Source organism: Ochotona princeps, chromosome 4 (assembly GCF_030435755.1).
Source record: "Ochotona princeps isolate mOchPri1 chromosome 4, mOchPri1.hap1, whole genome shotgun sequence".
Classification (NCBI taxonomy): Eukaryota; Metazoa; Chordata; class Mammalia; order Lagomorpha; family Ochotonidae; genus Ochotona; species Ochotona princeps.
The window spans coordinates 84,639,241-84,667,114 of record NC_080835.1 but is presented as its reverse complement, the minus strand read 5'-3'; the positions used below and the strand labels follow the sequence as shown (position 1 = coordinate 84,667,114).

The following is a 27,874-nucleotide window of genomic DNA, read 5'->3' as shown; positions in this document are numbered from 1 at the left end:
CGCAAGATATTAGTAGCTGGGCGGAGCTAGGAATTTTAACCCAGTTCCCAAGTTCCCTCATGGTGCACTTACCCTGAGGAAAGAGCTCTCTTCCACCCCTTAAAATCTTAAAAAACAAAATGAAACAAAACAAAATGAAAAAAGATTTATTTATTTTTTCAAAAAGGCAGAGCTACAGAGGGTGGGATAGTCCAAGGGAGAAGTCTTCCGTCTGCTCATTCATTCCCCAAATTGCTGAAAGGGCTGGTGTGAGCTAATCTGAAGCCAGGAGCTGGGAGCCAGGAGCCAGGAGCCGGGAGCCAGGAGCTTCTTCCAGGAGTCCCATGCAGGTGGAGAGTCTTAAGGCTTTGGGCTGTCCTCGACTGCTTTCCCAGGCCACAAATGGAGCTGGATGGGAAGTGGAACTGCCAGGACACAAACCTGGGTCATCTAGCTTTAATCTGTGGTATTCATTTGGGCACAGTAGAATGAATGATTAGACATGTTTGTCAACAACTGATAGTACTTTTTGTTTATAAGCCAGTTACCAAAATAGCTTTTAATTTTTTTTTTTTTTTAGAACTGCCTTTATTACAAATTTAAAAGTCTCAAAAAGTTTCTTTGCCTCCACATAGAGTTCATGGTGGTATCCAGAAGCACAAATTCACTTTAAAAGGATTAAAAAGGAACACAATGGTATCCAAAGGCACTAGGCCAGCTTTATAAAAATACAGTCAATCCACAGAGAGTACCCATGTTAGTAAAACTGCCTTAACCACCAGAACATATTACTTCATTTCTTAATGTGAATCAAGCACAATTAGAACTCCCAAGGAAAAAGATGTTCACCAACGATGGCCCTGGCTGAGCCTCCATACTGCCTGCCTGACACGTTGAAGTGTTGTTTTCCACCAGCTCTTGCGACGCTTCTCCAGATGCACTACTATTAGTTGCTACCTCTTTTGATATAAAGCTAAATGAGAACTTTCTTTCAATGATGCACCCTATTGGGGTATAACTTCTGATATTTAGAAAGACTGGTTCATATGAAAGTGAACTTTCAATTAGGATACACCAAATGCGGTCATATTTCCGGATGCCACAGGAAGACAGCGTATAGATGAACTCAAAGAAACTAGGCAACACTCTGCTGACAGGACAGCCAGTCCCAAGGTACAGTTCATACGTCTGGGGTTGCAGCTCATCCACATAAGGTGTCCGTCTAACTTTGACTTGCAGCCAGTGTTCGGTACAGCTTACAAACAAATTTTGTAAACTGTGAACAGGCACAAGCAGCAGGCAGAGCCCTCCCAGCACATCAAAGACCTTCATGGTGTCAGGTCTAGAGCCAGAGTACGGCAGGAAGTCTAAAATAACTTTTAATTTAAAGATTTTTATTTTTATTTTTTTTGGAAAGTCAGATATACAGAGAGGAGGAGAGACAGAGAGGAAGATCTTCCATCCGCTGATTCACTCCCCAAGTAACTGCAATGGTTGGAGCTGAGTTGATCCGAAGTCAGGAACCAGGAGTTTCTCCCAGGTCTCTCACATGGGTGCAGGGTCCTAATGTCTGTGCAATCCTCAACTGCTTTCCCAGACCACAGTCAGGGAGCTGGATGGGAAGTGGGGCCTTTGGGACACGAACCTGTTCCCGTATGGGATCCCGGCATGTGCAAGACAAGGACTTTAGCCACTAGGGTACTGTGCTGGACCCATATGCCTATATTTTAAACTCAGGTACCGTTTTCTTTGGAAGCAGTGGTAGATTTTAAATTATCAAATATATTTTAATATATGTATTTAAAAATAACATTTTCAGGGCAATATAGTAATTTCATGTTTTACAAAGATATATTTTTGAATAGTATATTTTTGAGGATAGCACTAATAGTCATATGTTTATCATTTTAGATTGATGTTGGTGACACAAAAGAAAAAGTGCTGGTGTTTTTCAAGCTGCGACCTGAAGTTATTACAGATGAGAATCTACATAATAACATTCTCGTGTCATCTATGCTAGAGTCACCTATAAATTCCCTTTACCAAGCAGTACGACAGGTATTTGCACCAGTGTTGTTAAAGGTGAGCAAAGTAGTTATAGCATCATTTTTCATTTTTTCCCCTCAGCTTTGGCTTTTGAATAAACCTTTTTCTTATTGTCAATATCAGCGGTGTTTTAGGTTTTACTTACTGGCATTATGAGCTGTATTTTAGATTTTGTTGACAAATTGGATAAAATTGCAAAAATGCTTACATTTCTGCACTAAATGATTTTTATAAACTTTTAATTGTTGGGAAGACTTTTTAATCACTATTATTATATTCTATAGCCAGTGTTTTAGGAAATCTGATCGACAAGATTTTTTGTTTGTCAATAATTGCTCTTATTCTTTTTTCATTCTTTTTTTTTTTTTTTTTAGGATCAAGAATGGAGTCAAAACTTTGATCCCAAACTTCAAAATCTTTTGAGTGAGTTGGAAGCTGGATTGGGAATTGTTCTCCGAAGATCAGAAACACACTTATCAAAGTTCAAAGTTAAGGAAGATGACACAAGAGGTATATAAAACATATATAGTTTGTTTTAAAGTGCTTTCCATGTAATCTTTACTCTGCATTTTTTTTTTGAAAAAAATTCATCTTAAAAGTCAGAGTTATAGAAAAAGAGGGAGAGACAGAAAGAGAGATCTTCCAACTGCCAGTTCACTAATAGTTAGAGGTTGGCTGGTGTGAAGTTGGGAACCAGGAGCGTCTTCCAGGTCTTCCACAAGGGTGCAGAGTCTAAGGCTTGAGCCGTCCTCTGCTGCTCTCCCAGGTCATTAGCAGGAAGCTGTATTGGCAGTGGAGCAACTGGGACTCCTACTGGCACAGATATGGGATGCTGGCACTGTAGGTAGAAGATTAGCTTGCTATGCCACCATGCTTGCCCCCAAATATTATAAAATATGTAGTATTTTATGTCGCTTCTCAAAGTAGTTTTATGATATAAGTAATCGAAGTTCAAAATGGTTGTTTCATTGGTACATTCAGAAGTAAACATATTTCTTCAGTTTCCTTTTCATGCTGTTGGAATTTCTTTGGACATTTTTTTTTGGTTTGTTTTAATGAATAGGTTTATTTGACTATAGACAAGAGGAAAATGTAATCTTTAACAATGTGTGATTTGTTGGGATAGGAAGGTATGATTGATCCTCATTATTCACAGAGGTTGTGTGTAGTGAACGTTAAATGAGAGAATACTGAACCGTTACTCTTAGGTGAAATACATAGTGAGGGTCCTTTAAACCTCTGATCACAGCATTGCATCAGTAAATAACCCTGGTTATTCTGTGTCGCTATTCAAAGATAATCCAATTTATGTTATTGGTTAATTAACATGCACTTCACAGCCTATTGCTCTGTAACTTATGCTTGCATGAAGCTTTTCTAATGCATGCATTTTCTCTGTAATGCGTGTTACAACCTTCTTGTGCTTAGGAGCTCTGTGTAGCCAGTTAGTAATACATATTAGGGCCATTTCGAATAGTGTAATAAAAAAAAATGAGTGACTAAGCAGACAGCAAAAAAGACATCTGTTTAGAGTATGACATAGGAAAAGCATATCAGGATGGAACTTTTTTTTGCTGCTGTATTTCAGAATATGCAGGTATTGGGAACCTGAATTTAATGATGTATAATAAAAATAGTAAGAATAAATTTTTACCTTAAAATATTTTTATGTGATTCTAATTATAATTCAATCATAACTATTATTCATATGAGCAATTAATATGGAATTTATCACATATTCTCACAATTCTTGATATATAGTTATATAGTTAAAATATGAGTTTTATATTTTGATTAATTTAGATGCTTTTTGAATCCCTTCTACATTAGGAGAATAGTACATTTATTTACAGTATGTGCTAGAGCATCCAACTATTAATTAATTGGGAAATTAAAAACTAAATTTAAAAGTTCTGTGGGCCCGGCATTATATCCTGGCAGCTAAAGTCCTTGCATTGTACACGCGAGGATCCCATTTGGGTGCTAGTTCTAATACTGGCAGCCCCACTTCCCATCCAGCTCGCTGCTTGTGGCCTAGCAAAGCAGTCGAGGATGGCCCAAAGCCTTGGGACCTTGCGTCTGCATGGGAGACCCGGAAGAGGCTCCAGGCTCCTGGCTTTGGATCAGTGTAGTTCCAGCTGTTATGGCTGCTTGGGGAGTAAATCAGTAGATAGAAGATCTTTCTCTCTGTCTCTCCTCATCCCTGTATATCTGACTTTCCAGTAACAATAAAATAAATCTTTAAAAAGTAGTTCTATTTTAATTTGTTTAGATTTTGAAATTAAATTGAATTTTCATGATTAAATTTTATGATTATATTTATTTCATTCCAATTTTAGTATATGTGCTGCCGAAGCGAGCACGGATTATATTTATTTCATTTGAGCTATATTTAGTATCATGAGTGGTGTTGCAACTGGATTTAGGAAAACCTTGTGTTATTAATGACTTAAAAAGCATACAGGAATCATGCTGAAGCACAAATTTGATGTAAAGTAAAAATTAAAGACTTACTTTTTCTAGTAGATTCAAATAAGAATGTTGGTGGAAGTTATAAAACTCTCGATGTCTTCAAGAATATACGAAATATACATGTATGCAGAAATAATCAAAATCAACTAGTAAACCCGATACTTTTTGGCTTTGTATTTCTTTCTGGTAATTATTCTTTTTTCCCTTCTGCACACATACAGGTATTCTTACACCGAGTGATGAGTTCCAGTTTTGGATAGAACAAGCTCATCGTGGAAATAAACAGATTAGTAAAGAAAGAGCGAGTTACTTTAAAGAATTATTTGAAACAATTGCAAGAGTATGTGATTCATAGTTATATTTCAGATTCTTATAAAAGTACTTAAGGATTGTGCTTTAAAATCTTGATACTGAACAAGGATGAGTCTATCCTTCCAGTGTAGAAAAGTTGATACTTAAGATATACACTTCAAATGAATACAGTTTATAAATTCAGAATTTAAAAACATTTAAATTATAATCACTAAATTTTTTATATCAAAGTGAAGTTACTTTTATACAGTTATATGGTCAAAAGTCAATTATAGTATCTTAACAGGTTTATCCATATATGCATAAGTGGTGTACTCTTTTAATAGCATGTTAACCTTTCTCAAATTGGCATTTTGAAATAATCTAATATGGATATCTTAGTATTACTTATTTTATTATTTCTTGATATATCTACATAAAGATAAAATAAACACCATGATTACAAAAGTTACTGTTGAACAAATGATTAGAAATTTTTACTTCTTTGCGGTATTATTTCTTTTTAATGGAATGTATGGAATGGTTTTAAGGGTTTCCTTTTGTAACCACAGTTAATGAAAGTAGTAAACCTTGTCCTATTATTATATAATACATTTTATTGTTAGCCCTATTTTGTAACTGCAGTGAGGAGTATGTATGTGCAATTAAGACCATTTGTATTGGTAAATCTCTGAATTCAAATCTGAAGGAAAATATGCCAAGTATGAAAAAGAAATTGACTTCAGAATTCTTATTTTTCTATAAAATGCTTGTTAGTGGAGGAACTTCTAGTATATTTGCATTAAGTAATTATCATCTGATATAGATAAAGGAGACTGTATGGCAACTGTCACAATTATAGCAACTGAGAAACAGGAGAACGGTTTGCTAACGTGATTTTTCTTAAAGGTGAATGAATTTTGGTTTTAGGAGTTTTATAACCTTGACAACCTGTCCTTGTTAGAAGTTGTGGACTTGGTGGAGACCACTCGGGACGTGGTAGATGATGTGTGGAGGCAAACAGAGCATGATCAGTACCCTGAAGCACGAATGCTGCATCTCTTAGATATTATAGGTACTGTGAATACATTGTCGGAGTTTCAGAAGGCTGGCTGTTCAAGTTTTTTTTTTTTTTCTTTAAGCCTTTGATTAAATTACTCTTTAATATTATAATTTAAGGTAATTCTAAAAGTAAATCATGTAGAATTAAATGAATATTTGTTCATGATTGTTAACTTGAATCATGTGGAAAATTATTTGGCCATTAATAGAACTAAATTTATATAGATTCTTAGAATTTGTATATAAATTAATTTAAGCTTTATTTTTAAGTAAACGTAGCAGTTCTTAAAAATTCATGGCTAACTTGTTAACATTAAGCATTTTTCTCCAGAAAATACCATCCATGTTATTACCTTAAGGAAATATCAAATAAGTAATTGAAGGTACATGTACAAAGATATTTACTGCAGCACTGTTTGAAATATGATTAATGACAAATAGAAGTTTGTAATTGTTTATGTAATACTGTAACTGTGCAATAAACTCTGTGCCCGGATGAAAGTTGGCTCAATATTTCTACCAGATGTGTGTGTTATATTGAGAGATGTAAAAATACAGTTAAATGTGTGTGCATGTATATTTTAAAAAGTATTTAGTGTTGTTAACAGTACTAGTTTAAAAGTAGATAGAAGTTATTTCCTAGATCCCTAATTTGCTGCTTTGTATATTTTCACGTTGTTGTGATAATGTATTTTGCAATTCTGTAGAAAGAAATTTGTTTCTGTTAAAATCTCTGCTTTGTGTTTTATTAGGTGGTTCATTTGGAAGATTTATTCAGAAAAAATTGGGAGCTTTGAACCTATGGGAAGATCCTTATTACCTTGTTAAAGAGAACCTGAGAGCTGGTATTTCTGTTTGTGAACAGTGGGTGATGGTGTGTACTCATCTAACAGGTCAGGTGTGGCAGCGCTATGTTCCTCACCCATGGAAAAGTGAAAGATACTTCCCAGAAACACTTGACAAACTTGGCAAACGTCTTGAGGAGGTATCGGATTATTTGATGTTTGTCTAAGTGCTAGGCAGATCTCTGTTGTTTTTGAATATATTTTATAATTAACAATCTCAGTATGTCTGTTTATATATTATTGTTTTAGCCAAGAATAAGAATTAAAGTTTACATGAGAAAATTATGGTTGCTGTCTGTCTCAGAGCAAGGTACCAAGTGGGCACTAAGTGCTGGGTTCTACTTCCTTTCATTTTTCATTGGAATGTGACTGGTCAGCTTTAGTCGTGATCTTTCTGTAAAAAAGATCATTCATTTATGGAAGAGCTCAGACATTTTCTTATTTTTAAGGAGAACAGCTTTTTACTTAGTACTCAGTAGAAATATCTGAAATAGCAGCTTTATTTATATGAATTAGGGGTTTCATTACGAGCTTTAAGGAACTGGCCAAGTGAGATTATTTGAAGACTTCCTGAGTGGGCTTGTTCCTCCTTTCTTAGATGAGCTATATTTGGGTTTCTTTTATTTATTTTGTTACTTTTTTCATTATGGGGTATTTCAAACATATACAAAAGTTTAAAAGTACAGTGAATATCCATGGTATTTTAATATCATTGGTATTTTTTTGCTTCCTGTCACTTTGTCTTGTCTATCTTATTTTTTATTTGCTGGGGGTACTTGTGTTTTGAAAATATTTATTTATTTGAGAGGCAGACACATAGAGAAGCTCCCATATATTGGTTCACTGTGTAAAAGTCCTCAGCAGCCAGGGCTGGGCCAAGCTGAAGCCAGGAGCTGGAAATACCATCTGCATCTTCCATGTGGATGGGAGCATCCTAACTAATTGAACCATAACCTGTTGCTTCCTGGGGTTTGGAGTGGCAGGAACTCTGGAAACAGGAGCAAAGCTAAGACTTGAACCGTGGTGCCCTGAAATGGGATGAAAGTGTCCCAAGTTGTGTGTTAGACTCTATGCCAAATACCCACCTGTGCTCAAGTATTTTTTTAAGACTCTTTTATTGGAAAGTCAAAGATAAGAGATAGCGAAATCTCTCATTACTCTCCACATGGCTGCAACAGCCAGAGCTGAGCCAATCTAAAGCCAGGAGCCAGAGCATCTTCCAGGTCTTCCATGTGGGTGCAGGGTCCCAGTGGTTTGGACTGTCTTTTACTTTTTTCCCAGGCTCAAATGGGGAGCTGGATGGGAAGTGGAACAGCTGGGACACGAACTGGCACCCATATGGGATCTTGGTGGTTGCAAGGCTAGAATTTAGTCATTGAGCCATTGCGCTAGACCCCTCAGCATTTTTAAAATGGAGAAATCATGTACTTCTACCTTTAATACATTGCTACAGAGGTAGGTGTTATGACACATTTAGTTAAGCTGCCACATTGTGTGCTACCATGTTAATCAGGGTGATGACTTGAATTCTGGATGCTTTGCTTCCCATCCAGCTTTCTGTTCATGCATCCTGGGTGGCCGCAGGTGGTCCAGGTGCTTGGGTTCCTATCACCAATGTAGGAGACTTAGTGTTTGAGGTTCCTGGCTTCTACCTGTGTAACCCTGGCTGTAGAGGCCATTCGTGTAGGGAAACAGCAGATGGAAGTTCTCTGTTCTGCCATTTAAATAGATGAAGAGTAAAGAATTAAAATATATCACTACAATACCATTATCATGGCCAGAAAATGATAGTAGCCTCTTACTACCATTTAACATATAGCTTATGTTCATTTATTCTGATTCTCAGAATTTCTTTTTAAAAAAGGCAGAGAGAGTAGGAGAGAGAACTTCCAGATATGAATTTCAGCACTGGCTGGGCTGAGCCTGAGGCTCCATCCACATTCCCATGTGGGTGACAAGTACATAAGTACTTGTGTCATCACCCGATGCTTTTCAAGATGTGCATTAGGGGGAAATTGGATTGAGGGAACATAGTTGGAGCACGAGCCCAAACTCGGTCCTTCAGAAAGAGATGTTACTGGCACTCAACTGCGGCACTAAATCCAAGTTTATGCTGATAGTTCCAACTTAATCTTTGTGGGTACCTTTGATAGTAAATTTTTAAAATGTAAACATATTTTTCCGTTGGTTTAAAACTATAATCAGGCTGTTAATATTTAATTATAACATTTTTGTTGTAATTTGTTTATGACATTATGACTATTTTGTGACATTGTTATGACAAGTAAAACTTAATAAAAACCATGCATCTTTACTATATTAGAAGTTTTCTTAAATGAACTTTGAACACACTTTAAAAGTATTCTAGTATTACATATTCTAGTTCTACATATTTTCATTAAATTTGAGCACAGTGATTGAATTACTTACGTAATCATGTGATTGATATTGATGAGTAACAATTCTCAGAACTGTAGTTTCAGGTTTGTTCATTTCTAGTATTCTAGTATTCTACATATTAAAAGTATTCTAGTTCTACATATTTTCATTAAATTTGAGCACAGTAATTGAATTACTTACGTAATCATATGATTGATATTGATGAGTAACAATTCTCAGAACTGTAGTTTCAGGTTTGTTCATTTCTGGAAACCTAGTTTATTTTAAAATAGATTCTTGCCAGTATCTTTCATTTTAGACCTACTTATGCAGATTTTTTGTTTGAGCAGATCTTGTTTCAATACTTTCTGTTACAGGTTTTGGCTGTTAGAACAATTCATGAGAAGCTTCTCTATTTTTTGCCTGCCAGTGAAGAGACGATCGTATGCCTGGCTCGAGTATTTGAACCTTTTACTGGCCTGAATCCTGTGCAATACAATCCATACACTGAGGTTGAATATATATATTTGCATCTTTATGTCTATTTAATTTCCTGTTTATGTTGCTTTTCTTTAAATGCAATGTTTTAAAATATTAGAGTTTAACAGTCTTGTTAATGTGTTTAGCCTTTGTGGAAAGCCGCAGTGTCTCAATATGAAAAAATTATTGCACCCGCAGAACAAAAAACAGCAGGAAAACTAAAAAATTATATTTCAGAAATTCAAGACAGTCCCCAACAGGTAAAATGTTGAAATATTTTACTTCCTGTATTACCCCTTAACTGTTTTAGAAGGTAGATACAAATTAACTAACCAATCTATCTGATGGAATGTACACTTATTTTATTTTTTGTAGCTTCTTCAGGCATTTCTGAAATATAAAGAATTGGTGAAGCGTCCAACAATAAGCAAAGAATTGATGTTAGAAAGAGAAACTTTGCTCACGAGACTTGTGGATTCAGTTAAAGGTAAAAGCTTCTCACAGAATGTTATTTACTGGAGAAAATACTTGTGTAAATTTTTTGTCTTTGTGTATCATTTATGATGAAGATTGTATATTTTATGTGAATATTTACAAATTTTCTGTTGCAGGTGACAGTTTTTTTTTTTCACATTAGTAGCTTAGTTTCTTTCTGTTTCACTTGGTACTCGATGATTTAAATTTTGTAGATTTTCGCCTGGACTTTGAGAACCGGTGCCGTGGAATTCCTGGCGATGCATCTGGACCACTTTCTGGTAGAAATCTTTCAGAAGTTGTCAATAATATAGTTTGGGTCCGCCAGTTGGAGTTGAAGGTATTTTGTTTTAATAAAATCTGAAGACTTCGTTATTTAAAATGTGCTAAATTAAGAAAACAAACTATGCTTGTTATATTCATCATATTTTCATTTGAGAGTAGATTTGTTAAAAACTTTATAAATTGAGATTTTAATAGTTCTATTCATTACTTTTGTAGAGATAACTATAGAATCATTTAGCATCCCAATTATTCCAGAGAAGTAGCTTTAAAAAATTATTCAAGATGAAAGCATCATTCACACTCACTAAGTAAAATACAGTTGGAGAATCTTGGTAGTTGAAGTCTGTGTGTAAGTGTGTTTTTGCAAGTAAATTATTCTGGGTTGAAAAGAAATTAAAAGAATGGTAAAAAGTAATTATGGCATTGTTGAAGTTAGTGACAGCAATTTATATGTTTAGAAGACTAATCTTTTAATATTGAAATAAATGGCTTTTGGATTTATTAATCACTATGTGATGTAATGCTTGCATTTGATTCATTCAAGAATTATTAATTGTTAATAGCAAGAGGATTTAGAATATTATAAAAGCTGGCATATTTGAGAGTACTACTGAAGTTTGTATTCATGGTGTTTGATTTTTCTGAATATTCTGCTTGATTCTCTCAATTGGCTTTCTAGATTGCTGCAATGTTTTTGGTATAGTTGAGGCAAAAGGCCGTTCTGTTTCTTAATTGACATTCAAATTAGCCTAATTCTTTTTTGAGCTATTAACCAGAGGATTTAGTGAAGAATGAATATTGTTGTCACATGTGTTTATGAATATCGTTGAAGTTCCTTGTAAAAACTGCAAAAGTGCAAATATTTTCAGGTGGATTTCCCCCTTATTTTACAATTTAGATAATGCCTAAGTTATCATCTTGTGTTTTAGTGTTCTGATGTTGTGTATGTTAGAAGAAGGGGTTGATAGTCTTAGGTTTTTTGACAACATAAATGAAAATAATTTCCAAATCACCTAAAAGGGAAAAAAACTCCTTATTTTATGCTAATATTTTAAACATGTAAAGGATGCGTATCGTTGTGATTGGACTTTTTAAGGTGGATGACATGATCAAGATTGCAGAGGCACTTCTGTCCGATTTGTCTGGGTTTCGTTCCTTTCATCGAAGTGCTGAAGATCTTTTAGACCAATTTAAACTGTATGAACAAGAACAATTTGATGATTGGTCCAGGGAGATTCAATCAGGTTTGTCTGATTCCAGGTCTGGTCTGTGGTAAGTATAAATATATTGAAGTATGGTATTTTCCAAAGTGTATGTTGCAGTTGCAGTGGCAGGATAGAGTTAATCATCTTTCTTCTTTCTCTAACCCTGCTGCCTCTCACTTAATTGTTTTTTTTTTTTTATTATTAGTTTTTGGTTATCACCTTAACTCATTAAGGGTGGAAAATTTAAACATATAGTTAGTTGACTCCTTTTCTTTGCTTTTCCTATATGTTCCCTGGAACTTTTTTTTTTGTAAGATGTATTTATTTATTTTTATTGGAAAGTCAGATACACAGAGAGGAGGAGAGACAGAGAGGAAGATCTTCTGTCCGATGATTCACTCCCCAAGTGGCTACAGTGGTTGGAGCTGAGCTGATCCAATGCCAGGAGCCAGGAACTTCCTCCAGGTCTCATGCGGGCGCAGGGTCCCAAGGCTTTGGGCCATCCTTGACTGCTCTGCTAGGCCACAGTCAGGGAGCTGGATGGTAAATGGAGCAGCCGGGAAGTGAACAGGCACCTACGTGGGATCCTGGTGTGTTCACAGCGAGGACTTTAGCTGCTAGGCTATTGTGCTGGGACCAGAACTTCAGATTCTTATCTTGAAATCTTTTACTCTTCTGTGCTTCTTGTCATTGGTATTTATGTATTTTTTGTTTGTTTTCATATTAATGTTACAGACAATTACAGACACATATACACTGTAACTATAAATTTTATTCCTTTTCTTTGTAAAAAATTGAGATGCAGAAAGAGAATCAGAGACAGAGTTTCCATCTGTAGGTTTTCTACCTAAATGGCTGCAGCAGGCTTTATTTGTATATAGGATAGTTTGGGCTAAATTATCATTTTAAGCCCTTTTGAAGTACCTATGTTTTATTATACTTTATTTTATGTGCTATTAAGTAGGATGTGTAATTTGTTCTTCACTATTCAGTGGTTTACTTTCTAAGATCTGCATTTTTGTAATTGTGAAAGTGTTTGGAAAAGATAAACATGTAATCCTCATAATGAAATGAATGCTTTATACTTAGCTTACTTTCGCAATCCCTACAGATTGGAGTTTTTCAATGTAGTGTTTGCTATTATAGCTTTTATAAGAACCATAGCGAGGGGCCAGCCTTGTGGTGTGTGGAGTCAAGCCATCCTTGAGACTCCAGCAGTTGAAGTGCCAGTTCCAGTCACCGCTATTCCGCTATCTATTCCAGCTTCCTGCACAGTGCTTGGGAAGCAGATCATGGCCCAGGTGTTTGGACCATGCCACCAGTGTTAGAGGCTTTGACTGAGTTCCTGGATCCTGGCTTTGGTTTGGTGCGGTTTTGGCTGTTGTGCTCATTGGGGAATAAACCAGAAAATGCGGGTACTCTCTTTGTTTCTTTCTCTTTATATTGATTTTCAGTGAAACAAACAAACAAGCATCTTTAAAAAAAAGCAAACACAGAAAAATAGAGGTCCTTAGGTAGACAAAAGATAGAAGAGTCGAACACTAAATCTTTCAAAAATATATATTTTGATGTTCTTTGTTATTGATAGTTGATGAGAATATAAGGGAAACAAGTAGTCTGGTTAAAAAAAAAAGCAAGGCATCATCAGAAAATGAATCAAACCTTTTTTCTTCTTGGTGGAAAATCTGTGAATTTTGAATCTCAGTTGACAGTTAAATAGTTGATTTCTTTGGGGCCTGTTTTAGTGGGTAAAAATGCCACCTATTTTACCAGCATTCCACATGGGTGCTGGTTCAAGTCCTGGCTGCTCCACTTCCTATCCATCTCCCTGCTAATGCACCTGGCAAAGCAGTGGAAAATGCCCAAGTGTTTGGGCCCCTACACCTCCTTGGAGATTGGATGGAACTCAGAACTGGCTTCAGTCTGGCCCATCCTTGGACGTTACTGTCTTTTGAGGAGTAAACCAGTGGATGGAAGATTCTTTCTCTTTCTCTCGTTGATTTTTTTCTGATATTGTAACTGCTTGGTTGGGTGCCTGTAATTGCACAGCAACTTAAGTTGTTACTTCGGACATTCACGTCTCAGTGCTGTTTCTAGTCTCAGCTGCTTTGCTTATGATCAGGATTTTTGCTAATGCTTCTGGATGGCTGATGATTTGGGGGTCCCACCACCCATATGGGATGCCTAGATGTAATTCCGGGTCCCTGGAATTACAACTTTCATAGCCTGGGTTGTTGCAGGAGTTTTGGGATTGAACTAGGGTATATCAGATTCTTCTCTCTTATTCTCTGTACCTTTTTCATTTTTCTCTTTCTCTGCTTTTTTCTTGTCTGCAAAATAGATGAAAATAAACACTAAAAAATCTGCTTGAAATATTAAGGTGGTGATTTATTTTCAATATTGTAGCTATTTCCAAAACTTGAATTGTGAGATAATTTTTTAACAAGATTTTTTTATTTTTATTGGAAAGTCAGATATACAGAGAGGTAGAGAGACAGAAAGGAAGATATTCCCTCTGCTGATTTATTCCCCAAGTGGCCACAACGGCCAGAGCTGCGCCTGTCTGAAGCCAGAAACCTGGAGCTTCCCTCCCGTCTCCCATGTGGCTGCAGGGTCCCAAAGCTTTGGGCCGTCCTCAACTGCTTTCCCAGGCCACAAGCAGGGAGCTGGATGGGAAGTGGAGCTGCTGGGATTAGAACCGGTGCTCAAATGGGGTTCCTGGTGCGTTCAAAGCGAGATAATATTTTTAAAAACCGCTACTTTAAAACTAATGAAAAAGAGTTTTTTTTAGTTAATATTAGGTTTGCATAAAAACTGTAATGACTGCTGTATTTTCATCAGTTAAAAAAGTGAGGACATGAAGCTGAAAAGCTTATGTATTTTGTTTCATAGTATTGAAGCTAATAGTCGCATTATGGAGTTGGATCCCAGTGATGGCTCACTGAAAGTGCATTATTCAGATCGGTTGGTGATTCTCCTGAGAGAAGTCCGTCAGCTTTCTGCACTTGGCTTCGTTATTCCTGCTAAGATACAGCAAGTGGCAAACATTGCCCAGAAGTTCTGCAAGCAAGCTATTATTCTTAAACAAGTATGTAGTTGTATTTTTGAATAAGCATCCCAACAGACTAGTTATATTATATTGAACTAGAATATGAATTAATTACATCGAACTATCTGTTTGCAAGTTGTCATCCTGCCATTTCTCTGTTAAAACCAGGTGTTGTTGCATCATCGTCATTTATCTCCTTAACATGGAGCCAACTAATCTTTTTGGTTTTGACTTTCACTGTGTAAATGCTTTCCTTTATGTTGTATCTCTGTTTTTTGGTAATAAGAAACTTCTTTTCTTTGAATATGTCTCCAAATCTGTTCTGCTTGAAAACTGCATCGTTGAATTTTCAACTTAAAAGTCACTTTCTCAATTCTGATTTCCTTTTTGCTGATTCTTCCTTATTCTGTGTGCAGTAGGAAAATCATCATTATAGCACATTTCATATTATATTTAAAAATTCTTTTCTCTCACTTGATTATTATATGATAGAAGACAGGAATAGTACCTTATAGAAGACAAAAATGGAGTCTTTTGTGTTTAGTCTTTTGTTTATTCTTTATACACAAAGATGCATTAAATACCTGTTCTGCCAGGCCTAGTTTAACAACAATACAAAAATGAATATATTAGCATTGATTCTGACACAATTTCTCAGCTTTTATATTTTTGATAGTTTAAACTATTTCTTTTCCTTATTTTCTGAGGGTAATTCTGACTGGGCATTGTAGGATATTTAGTAGCATCCTTGGCTAAAACACAGTATAGCCTTTTAACATCTGCTTAATCTGACAATCAAAATTGTCTTCAGATATTGTCAAATGTCTCCTGTCAACTGCAACTGAGAGTCACTGGTCTAGTGGTAGAGAACAAACTAAACAATGAGCATTGAGTTAATGTTAGGTCCTAAGGGAGACGACTCATTTTGTGTTACAATGCTCTACCCTTATCAGTGTTTTCACTTTCTGTATTTGATTGTGGCCCAAAAATGCTAAACAGAAAATCACATAAATAAATAATTCATGTTTTAAATTGTACACAGTTCTGAGTAGTGATGCTATCTCAGGTTTTCCATTTCATTCTATCCTGGTGTGAATCCGCATTTTATCCATGACTTACACCTGGTAGGTTACTTAATTATCTGATTAATGGTAATGGAAATGACAAAGTCTGTGTTCATATAATCCTTATTATTTTTAGTAATGGACTGAAAGTTCAAGCACAGTGATACTGGCAGTTTTGACATGCCAAAGAGAAGCCACAAACTGTCTTCTTTTAAGGCAAATGATGAAAGTTCTTGATTTAATTAAAAATCATATGTTTGCTTCAATTATATTGTTAATCTCTTAAGGTGCTTAATTTAGAAATTGGACTTATAAAAGGTATGTATATATGTGAAGAATGCAGTATATACAGGCATATATATATATATATCTCATATAAGGTATGGATATTTACTACCCCAAGGTTTCAGGCATCCATTCAGAGTATTGGAACAATTTTTTCAGCAAAAAATTAGAATTCTGGTGTTTCCATTAATTCCCTATTTTGCGATCATATAATTGGGGATCAGATGTATAGCATAATTTTTCTGGTACCATAATACTGGTAAGTTTTGAGGCTGGGATTTGACATCAAGTCTCTGTGACTCCAAAGCTCATGTTTATGTCAATATAGTACAAAGAGTTGCACAATGTTTAATGTAAGTATTTCATTGTAAATGTTCCTAATGCCTTGTGAAAGTCTGTAAAGGTGGGAATTTTCAGTTCTTTTCCAGGGTTAGTCTCAGCTGTGTCTTTACAGAGGAAGATTGATTGATATGAGTCTAGAAGAGAGTGCACATATACTGTTAGTTGCAGGAAGTGATGAGTGGTGGTCTCATGGCTATCACTGAATCAAAAGTAGAAACTTGCTGATTTTTATATATCTTTGATATCTAATCTGACGTAGTAGAGATGCAGTGAATGACCATGTATTGTTTTTACTCTAGGAAGAACAGGAAAACCCACTTATAGAAGCATTTAGGAGCACATGTTGAGGAACAAATATATATCGAGAGTAGAGTATGTGAAGTGAAGTAGAATGTTGGCTGGATAACAATAATGCCAGATTGCTGAATATTTTGTTGATTTCAGTTTTCCTCGTTGGGCTTTTTCTGTGCCTGCTTTTGTGGTGCAAAATTAGTAGAACAGCTGTTCTGTATCAGATAAAATATATTTTTCATCCACATTTTAAATGGAAAGCAAAGTGTTCTATAAAATTGGTTAAGAAATATTTTTATGTACTCATTATGTAGTAAATTTTTTGAGGCAGTGGAAATACAAAAGTTATGACACAGTTTCCTAGAATTCCATAGATTGCACTTTGGGTATCCACTTTTTCTTCCCTGAGCCTGTGTGTTTCTCTCCTAGAGTTCTACAGTGTGGTGCTTTGTGACCTCCCATAGCTTATATACATCCCTCTGTTATCAGTTGATTTCACTGATCAATCCAGTGGTCACTTATTAAATATCGGCCTTTGGGGGCACTGTTCTTATAGCTACCATTACACCAGAAGAGACAGATGGAAACACATTAATTTATTATATAATGTTAGGCTGTGGGGGATTGCCCTTGGATCCCTGCCTGCCACCTGGTGGGCATGATTCAACAACCTGTCTACCTGTGACCTGAGGCACAGCCTCCAGTCTTACTTGAGGATTGAAACCTGTGAGTTTGTTGGAGGGTTGGGAGATACATATGCCTTCTATCCAGTTACAATGTAATCGTTAGCCTTAGGTGGAAGAACTGTGTCAGGGACCACTCTTCTGCCTTCTCCTTTCCTAGTCTATATAAGTTTGTGCTTGCTTTACATTAAATGGACGTGCCCCACCAGTCTGTCCCTGGTGGTTCTTGTGGCCACAGAACACTGTTGCTTTACCCCTCGGTGGTCTCAGATTCTACTGGCAGGAAATACCCTTGAGATTGGGTAATGATGCCTGCTTGTAGAAAAATGAAACAGTAAAGATTTGTGGCCTAGATGGCTATTCTTGTGTAGAGTGATTAAAGTAGGCCTTGATGAAGATGCAGTATTTGAGAAGAGATGTGACATAAAATGAACCAAAGAACATAGAAATACAGGTAACTGAAGGAAGATTATTTCAGGTAGAACAAATCATTTGTATAATTTTCCAGGGAAACCCCATGGGGCACATTAGAAACAAGGAGGACAGTTTCACTAAGATGGAATGAGGGAGGAATTTGTTGTAGGATTAAGAACTAGTTTATATAGAATCTTATGTGTTGGGAAACTGGTTTTATAGTTGAATTTTATTCTTTGGCCTGTTGGACAGCCATTTGAAGGTTCTTAGGTAGGTTTTTGAGGATTTGGAATTCTGTGTGGTGGCTTAATAGGCTAATCCTCTGCCTGCAGCCCCAGAATCCAAATGGACATTATTTCAAGTCCTAGCTGCTTCACTTCCCATCTGGCTCCCTGTTTAAGACCTGGAAAGGCAGAAGACAAAGCCCCAGGACTCTGGGCCCCTGCCCTCACATAGGAGACCCAGAAGCTTCTGGCTCCTGACTTCGGTCTGTTCAGCAAATGGAAGATCTCTCTCTTTATTGTTCCGTCTCTCTGTGTCAAATCTGCCCTTCAAATAAAAAGAAAGAAAGAAAGAACAGAATAAAGCAGGTTCAAGGGGCCTCAGAGGATGATCTTGAGAGGCTAAAAAAAAAGTTTGGGGATTTTTTTTTATAATTTTTTTTTTTAAAGATTTATTCATTTTATTACAGCCAGATATACACAGAGGAGGAGAGACAGAGAGGAAGATCTTCCATCCAATGATTCACTCCCCAAGTGAGCCGCAACGGCCGGTGCGCGCTGATCCGAAGCCGGGAACCAGGAACCTCTTCCGGGTCTCCCACGCGGGTGCAGTGTCCCAATGCATTGGGCCGTCCTCAACTGCTTTCCCAGGCCACAAGCAGGGAGCTGGATGGGAAGTGGAGCTGCTGGGATTAGAACAGGTGCCCATATGGGATCCCGGGGCGTTTAAGGCGAGGACTTTAGCCGCTAGGCCACGCTGCCGGGCCCTATAACTTTGTTTTATGACACAGTTTCATAGGCTGTGGGATTCCCTCAACCCCTCCAAAAAAGCCCTCCCCCCATATTGGATTCTTCCATATTGTTACAGTAGTACAGTTCATATCCAGCCATGATTCCTTCATTGGGGTCATGGACCATGCAGAGAGTCCAGCATCTTATTGTCCAGATAAATTCAACAGTTTCATTGGGAGACCCATCGGGAAATTATTGGAAGCTGACTAGATTGTGGTTTTGTCATCCCCATGGAAACCTTCAAGAAGTTCCTGGCTCCTGACTCCAGCCTGGTGTTGCCTTGGCTGCCGAATGAACCAGCAAATCGAAATTTTTGTCTCTTTGTAATTTCTTTAATTAAATAAATAAATTTAAAAAGTATGAACTCACCACAGATGTACAGGATGTTTATATTAATGCATGAGTAAATGCTGGAGATGAAAAAACTGTTTTCTGCTTAATCTTAGAAATACAAACGCAGAAAAGTTAATGTGTAAATGTTATTAATGATTGGATTTTTGCTTTGTAGGTGGCACATTTTTACAATTCTATTGATCAACAAATGATTCAAAGCCAGAGGCCAATGATGCTACAATCTGCCTTAGCCTTTGAACAGATAATTAAGGTAAATGGTCTTTTTATTTCCATGATGTGTATTTTACATGTGAATTAGTTCTTTATTCTTTTTTTGACTTTTAAATATACCCTCAGCTTAACATAACCATTGGACTTTATTTTGTTCCCCAATGATTTCTTTGTTAGCAAGTAATATTTTTCCAATGATTCATTTAATTTATTGTAGTGTGTCTCTTTTGATCCTGATTTTAATCATGTGTGTTATTATGAATACTAAACAAATAGTATGCCAATACATTAATGTTTCGAGTCCTTATATACAGGATTGTTTATTGCTTTTGCTCCTGGTTTTCTGATTTTTTAAAAATGTAAGACCTAGATGCTCTTTATTTGTATCTACTTGAATGTGCACAAAAATGAAATTAGAAAAACCCATAATGGTGTTTAAACTATGTTAGGATGTGATTATTGACTTTTTGAAATTCTATACTTTTCGTCTTCTTTGGAAGAAAGTATATATAAAAGGAAGTAAGGAAAGGTATAGCTTTTATTTTTATCTTGGAATGTGAATAACTAATTTTCATAGAGTTGGCTAAACCTCTGTGATTCACTGAGTAGCAGTTATAGGCTTCGGTACACACATTCACAGGATTTAACAAATAACTGCAGAGATACAAAATGAAATCAGCAAAGGGACAGGTGAATGAATTTCCACATAAACAAATGCATGCAGCTAAGATTTTTATCTTAGTGGAGCTGCATAGGATGTACTTAATTCCTTGAACAACTAGGGAGCTGGTGACATAGGCATCCTCCACTTAGTATGTACCAAAATTTCAGACTCTCAGAAGGAACTAGTGTGTTCAGCATAAACATATTATTCAATCACAGTGTACCACTCTTCACCAGTTGGGGGTGGTTGGGACCTGTTTTTTGCTATTTTATATTAGATATTTCAAATAATATGGTAATGTATAATGAACAGTTCAATGAAAACACGGACCATTATTTTTTTAATGAAGATTTATTTTTAATGGAAAGGCGTATCAGATTTAATGGAAAGGCAAATCATACAGACAGAGAAACAAAGAGAAAGATCTTCTATCCATTGGTTTACTCCCCAAATGACTGCAGCAGCTGGAGCTGAACCATACCAAAGCCAGGAGCCAGGAAATTTTTCTTGGTCTCCCATGTGGGTGCAGGCTCCCAAGGATTTGGGCCATCCCAGGCCACAAGCAGGGAGCTTGATAGGAACTGCAGCAGCCAGGACATGAACCAGCACTCATATAATATCCTGGTTCTCAGAGGGTTGGGGTTTATCCATTTTGCCAGTCTGCCAGACTCCAGATTTTGTAATTTTTAATGTATACACATGTACACTTTTTCTTGAGAGCAGGGATGGGTGTATAATATCACATAATGTGGGATTCATGTCATTATATGATATAAACTGACAAAAGGGGTATAATTCAGGGAAGACAGCATTTATAGTACTGCATTTATGTATTTTTTATTTGTCTTTCTATGTATTACTTAGCATAATGATCTCCATTTTCATCCAGTTTGTTGGAAATGCATGTTTCCTCTTTTTTTATGCCCTCATAATGTTCCATAGTGTTTGTGTGTATACATATGTGTGTGTGTAGGTATGTGTGTATATATGTATGTGCATATATATATATATATATATATATATATATATACACATGTAGCTGCAATAAACTTGGGAGTTCAGGTATCTCTTTTATGTGATTTTATTTCCTTTGGATATTTTTCTAGAATTGGAAGAACTGGCTTACCTGTTTCATTTCCTTTGAATATGTTTTGGGTACTTTTTAGACAGTTTTGGATATCTGCTTCTTATGATCTATTTTTGTTTGGAGGAATCTCTGTATAGTTTTACATAATAGCTGTAGTAATGGTGTATTAGCCTCTCTTTAAAATCCCTGCCAGCATTTGTTATTTTTTGACCTTGTTTGTAATACTCATTCTTGCTGGTGATGAGCCCTCATTGCATTTCCCTGGTGGCTAGCGATCCTTAGCATCTTTTTACCTGTTTATTGGCCAGTTGTATTTCTGCTTTGAAAACTATCTTTTCACAAGTTTTGTCTTTTAACTGAATTGTTTTTTAGTTTCTTGAGTTCTTTGTGTTTTCCAGATATTATTCCATCATCAGATGTATAGTTTGTAAATATTTTCTCCTGTTCTGTCAGTTGTCTCTTCATTCTGTTGATTATTTCCTTTGTTGTGTAGAAGTTTCAATTTGATGTAATTACATTTGTCTGTTTTCTGCTTTTACTTTTGGGGTATTACTAAAAATTATTACCTGTGTGTTAGTGTGTTTACTTTATGTTTTTCCTCTAGTAGTTTAATAATTTTAGCTCGTAATATTATATATTTCATGTATCTTTTAAAATCGTATTCAGCACCTATAGTTTGCTTTTTAAAAAAATGCTTGTTCAAAAGGTAGATTGAGAGAGAAACAGAGACAAGAGGGAAAGGAAAGGAGGGGGGGAGAATGAGTCAACTTTGATCCTAAGATTTCAGTTTCAGATGGCTGCAAGAGCCACCATTTGTCTAGGCCAAAGATAGGAGCTGGGAGGTCAGTGTGGGTCTCCCACGTGGTTGGCAGACACTGCATTCCATATGATATTGATTATGGGGTTGTCCTGTATTGCCTTTATTGTATTGAGATATAGCCTTCTACACCTAGTTTAAGTCCTTTTAAAAAATATTTGTTTATTTTTATTGGAAAGGCAAATATGCAGAGAGAAGGAGATATAGAAAGATCCTCTATTGGCTGGTTCACTTCCCAAGTGACCACAATGACCAGAGCTGAGCTGATCTGAAGCCAGGAACCAGGAGCTTCTTCCTTGTGTTCCACGTGGGCGCAGAGCCCCAAGGTTTTGGGCTATTCTCTACTTCTTTTCCAGGGCCCGAGCAGGGAGCTTGATGGGAAGTGGACATCTAGGACAGGAACTGGCACCCATTTGGGATCCCAGTGATTGCAAAGTGAGGATTTAGCCATTACGCTATTGCATTAGGCCCAAGTTTTTTTTTCCTAATCACAAATGTGTGTTTTTGTGTTGAATTTTATCAAATTCCTTCTCTGCATCTGTTGAAATTACCAAATGATTTTATTCTTGCTTCTTTTCATGTGATTAATTGTATTGATTTGTATGTATTGAACGATCCTTGCTGCCCTAGGACAAATCCCCCTTGGTCAATGTGGATGATATTTTTCATATGCTGTTGGATTTGATTAATTAGTATTTCATTGATCATTTGTGTATTTATGTTCACCAGATATATTGTTTTGTTTTATTTGTTTGTTTATTTATTGTTGTTATATTGTACTGGTTCTGTAATTAAGGTAAAGTCCTGACTTCTTAGAATGAATTTGGAAAGGTTCTCCTTTTCAGTTTTTTGGAATAGTTTGAGAAGAATGATGGTAGTTCTTCCTTGAAAGCGTAGCCAACTTCAGCAGTGAATCTGCGTGGACCTGGGCTCAGTTCCCTTGATGTCCCCCCCACTATTACCTTGGAACAGGAGTGACTTCTGCCCTGTTAGCCATGGAATAATTGCTGTCCATTCAGTCTCACTAGAACTACAGAAAGGGACAATTTCCATTATTGTTTAGCTAGAAGTGGGTAGAATTGGCTTAAAAGATTTTTTTATTTGACTGTTATTTTCCTGATCCTTTGCTGGCGATAAAGGTCTATCATAGGGCATCCTTGTGCTTTGTCTCAGTGGTTCCAGATTGTAAGGTTTCTGATTCTCTGTCCTGTATATAAAGCACATGGTAAGAAAACATGGGTGTATTTTCTCTTGATTTCTGAGGTTTCTAGTTTAGTCTGCCTATTTAGTTAAACCTTTCAGTCTTCATATGCTTGTTTGTTGCAGTTTATCAAGGGCATTTCAATTACAAGAGAGAGAATCTGGGAAAAACAAAAGGAACTGTTCAATCTTGGCCAAACTAATTATTTTTAAAGTGAAAAATTGTTATATCTAGATTAGCATTTTGGCTAGTTAAACTTATGATGTGAAACACTGGGTATTTTGCAAAAACTGCTTTTGAGTATTAAATGTCATTTACTTTATCACAGAATTCAAAAGCAGGAAGTGGAGGAAAGTCACAGATCACTTGGGATAATCCTAAGGAATTAGAAGGCTATATCCAGAAACTCCAAAGTGCTGCTGAACGACTTGCCACTGAAAATAGAAAATTGAGGAAATGGCATACTACATTTTGTGAAAAGGTATATTTTGTTTATAAAGCTGAATGAGCTATGAATGCTTCATTAAATATAGCAGTTTTAGAATTTTTTAAAAATTTTATTTTAAAATATTAAAAAAAATTCCATGATATGGCTGTGTAGGTACAGTGTTTTCTCCCTCTCTCCACCTCCACTTCCACTCTTGCAGTTGAGATACTTTAAGACTTCAATTTATAAAATATTGGTACAGTTTACATTTACCCTTAGTAAGCTTTGTTTAATGTTAAAAATTTGTATTTTCATAGCATAGATATTAAAACCAGAAAATGGAGTTTTTGTGAATTTTGCAGCTTTCTTCTCTAACATCTATTGCGTTTTCTAAGGTATGGCCTAGAATTTCACTTTGCATATAGTGACTGAGTCTCTGTAATCTCTTCCTTTTTGGTTTCTCCTTGGTTCTCATGTTGATGATGCTCATCTGTTGAATCAGATTTCTGTTGTGTTTCTCTCATTTGTGTTTTGTGGTTATGGTAGAAAAACCACAGAAATGATATTTTGTGCTTCAGTCAGGTATTAATATGTTTTGTTATAGGTTGAGTTGAGCTGGATCGTTTGGTTAAGGAAGTGTCTTTGCGTTCATTCACTGGAAAGTTACTATTTCTGCTATTTCTGACACTATTATGTTTAATTTTTCATAGGTGGTAGTTCTTATGAATATCGATCTGCTTCGACAGCAGCAACGTTGGAAAGATGGGTTACAGGAATTGAGAACTGGCTTAGCCAGTGTAGAAGCACAGGTAGCGTCAGTTTTACTTTGTGTCTTCATTTTAAAACAGGACTTTGTGTAAGGTATGAATTATTGTCAGAAGTTCATATAGGTTGTCTTTCAATCTTTACTAACCTATTTCTAATAAGATGAGAATTCTTTGAATTATAAATATTAGAATTAAGATTTAATCCACATTTGAAAATCTGAAGATAAGTTTCTGTCTATCTTATGGTGTGCCGTGTATTCTTAAGTTCAGAATTTGTGGCTTTTATGATTTTTTTAGGTGATAATGACTATGTAGAAGACAAAGTTAAAATTAGGTGGAAGATTTAATATCTAATAACTCCTTTTCAGAATTTTGTTTCCTTTTCTTTTGGTAGGGAGTAAAATTTTAGTTGTAATCACATTTTGATATAAGAAACTACATGAATAAATGTGTATACACAGACTCTGCCATATAGTAGATAGTAATGGGTTCTTAATTGAATATAATTTGGGTGTCTTATATAGTACATTTGATTTTCAGTTTTTAGAACCTTAGGGAAAAACAGCAGCTAAGAGCTAGGATTAATATTTATGGTTTTATGAAATCATAATAGTATTTAAAGTATACTGAACATACTGATATGTTAAATTTCTCATGTTTTAAAGCACCCAGTGAATTAACATAGTAGGGACATCTGTATAAGGTCTATGAAATCATTTGGTTTCATCCTGCCAAGGCAACTATAAGCAGAACCTGAAATTGAGTAAATATATATGAAGCCAGTTTTTAGCTTGATTATTTTGTTTGGATTGCAAATGGTGTGATAAATATACAAAAGCCTTTTGACAAGTAAAAGTTTCCTACCCTTGATTTAATAAGAAGGGAATAGAATAGCTATACCCAAAGAAAAGTTCTGGTAAAGAACTAAGAGGTTCCCAAAGTAAACCATTGCTTATGTTACTGCATCATAAAGTCCTGAGGTAAAAGTTATTTCACAAGTCATCTAACTTTTAAATTTTACTGATCATTCAATGTGTTGTTTATTTACGCTCATAAAGATTTTCATTTGACTATCAACTCTCATATGAAAAGTGCTAGTAAAGAGTTGCATGTTGTAACATAATTTAAAATAATCTTATCTTTCTAATGAATTATTTGTGTGAAATGAAAATATTGATGAATAACCTCTTTTGTTACTTAATTTTAAATTAAAAATGTGAATGTAACATTTAGGGATTCCAAGCAAGTGACATGCGTGCCTGGAAACAGCATTGGAACCATCAGCTGTACAAAGCTCTAGAGCATCAATATCAGATGGGATTAGAAGCTCTTAATGAGAATCTTCCAGAAATAAATATAGAGTTAACATACAAGTAAGATGTTTTAAAATACCAGTTTAACTTTATATTTACATTTTTCTTATAATTTGTATTTACAAATTATTTATTTACTTTCAGACAGGGCCGGTTACAGTTCCGACCCCCTTTTGAAGAAATCCGGGCAAAATATTATAGAGAAATGAAGAGATTCATCAGCATTCCAAATCAGTTTAAGGGAGTTGGAGAGGCAGGTGATGAATCTATTTTTTCTGTTATGATTGACAGAAATGCAAGTGGATTTTTGACTATATTCAGCAAAGCAGAAGATTTGTTTAGAAGATTATCAGCTGTTTTACACCAACACAAGGTACAGAACATGCAATTATCTCTAACATAAAATTCATACAAATTAAAATATGGAAAACTAGAGAGCCAGATTTGTGGATTTTTAAAAAATATTTATTTATTTTTATTGGAAAGGGAGATTTTCAGAGTGGAGAGACAGAGATCTTCCATCCACTGGTTCATTCCCCAAAAGGCTGTAACGGCTGGAGCAAAGCCAATTGGAAGCCAGGAATCCGGAGCTTCTTCATGGTCTCTCATGTGGCTGCAGAGTCCCAAGGCTTTGGCTCATCCTTCAATGCTTTCCCAGGCCATAGGCAGGGAGCTGGATGGGATGATGAGCAGCCAGACATGAGATACACTTATATGGGATGCCAATGCTTGCATGGGGGAGGATTAGCCAATTGAGCCATTGTGCCAGGCCCAGATTTGTGGATTCTTACACAGTCTACATTTATTCAGCAGATGAAAATAATCACACTGTTTTGTGTCAGTCTTTGGCTATTTTATCAAGATGAGGAACTAGTATTGTTTTCAGTTTTTTACAGAATTAATATATTTATTTGAAAGATAGATAGATAGATAGATAGATAGCTAGATAGAATCTTCTGTCTGCTGGTTTACTACCCAGATAGCAGCAGTGGCCACGGCTGAGCCAGAGCTTTATCTGGATCTCCTATGTAGGTAGCAGGAGGGCCTTGATTTCTGCCTTATTAGGCCATTGCAGGGAGGTGGATTAGAAGTGGAGCAGCTGGAGCCTATTCTGGATGGTCATTGCATGTGGCATCTTGACTTGCCACACCGTAATGTTAACCTCATTATATTTTTGTAGTAATTTTTTCCTGTTCTTTCTTTGACCTGTAAAGTACTAATTATGTTTGTATACTTAAGTTGCGGTTCACTCAAATATCCATACCTACTTCTTTTTCTTGGTCTTAATAAGATTAATTTCTTTTATGTGTTAACTTTTTCTATTTCTTTAATGTGTTTTTCATTTTTTCAACTAGGAATGGATTGTAATTGGGCAAGTTGATATGGAGGCTCTGGTGGAAAAGCACCTCTTTACTGTACATGATTGGGAGAAAAATTTTAAAGCACTAAAAGTAAAAGGGAAAGAAGTAGAACGACTTCCAAGGTATTGGAGATTAACATAACATTTAAGTATCATTATAGTTTTGACTAGATGGTAAGGGTATTCTCTATTTAATTATGTTAAATTCACCATTTTATATTCTGTAGGCCTCAGCTATGGCACTTGATTACAGAGAGGAAAATATGACTCTTGACTCTGCTGGATAAGGAAGGCTTAGTTGATTTGTGTAGGTTTGGGATTGGACTTTTATGTCTCATATGAGCAGCTGCTATTTGACATTCCTTGATATGGTCTAAATATGATGAAAGTACTGAAGAATAGGAAGCTGCTGATATTCAGCTCTATTTTTGTATTGCTCTGCCTTCTTTCATCCTGCTCTGGGAGGTATTCTGAAGCACACCTCGGATGTGCATCTGGATATCATCTATTTAGTTAAAGTTTTGGAGGAGCATCTCATATCCTGTCCACTTGAGAATATGTCTTGATTGTTATTTTGCATTCATACCACCCAAGCTACTCTTGGCAATAAGTTCCACAAAACTTATTGTGTAATAGTCATATACCACTGTTAAATGATATTTTATTTATTAGGTCCTTTTTTATTCTTTCGGTGAATGTTTGGCAGCTGTTTGTAACATGCAAAATGTAGTACTATTATGATGCAAAAATGAACACAGAGAGTATGAGTTGTTTATTGTCTGGTAGCGGAATAATATAAACATTTGATAAGTCAAATATTCATGGAGGTTTAATGAGTTGGTACTCTGTAGTTGGATGGCTGCTGCCAGCTTCAGACTTTGGAGGTCATTTAAGTGAACCTCAGTTTTCTTCTGCATTAAAATAGTTTAAAATATTTACTTTTTAGTGTTTTGATCAGAGGAATTATTTGCCTATGTCATCAATACAATGGATCCAGTCAGTTTTAGTTTTTAAT

At 35.8% G+C, this 27,874-nt stretch overlaps 1 protein-coding gene across 1 annotated transcript in view; it reads left to right on the top strand.

Annotated features, from left to right (window-relative positions):
- DYNC2H1 (dynein cytoplasmic 2 heavy chain 1) overlaps window positions 1-27,874 on the top strand; it is a 280,093-nt gene that overhangs the window by 6,437 nt on the left and 245,782 nt on the right. Inside the window, exons 2-18 of the mRNA XM_058663973.1 lie at window positions 1,891-2,061; window positions 2,400-2,535; window positions 4,719-4,837; window positions 5,719-5,863; window positions 6,603-6,835; window positions 9,452-9,586; window positions 9,701-9,814; window positions 9,930-10,041; window positions 10,244-10,368; window positions 11,410-11,585; window positions 14,411-14,606; window positions 19,168-19,263; window positions 23,321-23,473; window positions 24,130-24,228; window positions 25,420-25,559; window positions 25,644-25,872; window positions 26,855-26,982. Coding sequence (XP_058519956.1) covers window positions 1,891-2,061; window positions 2,400-2,535; window positions 4,719-4,837; window positions 5,719-5,863; window positions 6,603-6,835; window positions 9,452-9,586; window positions 9,701-9,814; window positions 9,930-10,041; window positions 10,244-10,368; window positions 11,410-11,585; window positions 14,411-14,606; window positions 19,168-19,263; window positions 23,321-23,473; window positions 24,130-24,228; window positions 25,420-25,559; window positions 25,644-25,872; window positions 26,855-26,982 — 2,507 coding nt within the window. The remainder of the gene's footprint in view (window positions 1-1,890; window positions 2,062-2,399; window positions 2,536-4,718; window positions 4,838-5,718; window positions 5,864-6,602; window positions 6,836-9,451; window positions 9,587-9,700; window positions 9,815-9,929; window positions 10,042-10,243; window positions 10,369-11,409; window positions 11,586-14,410; window positions 14,607-19,167; window positions 19,264-23,320; window positions 23,474-24,129; window positions 24,229-25,419; window positions 25,560-25,643; window positions 25,873-26,854; window positions 26,983-27,874) is intronic.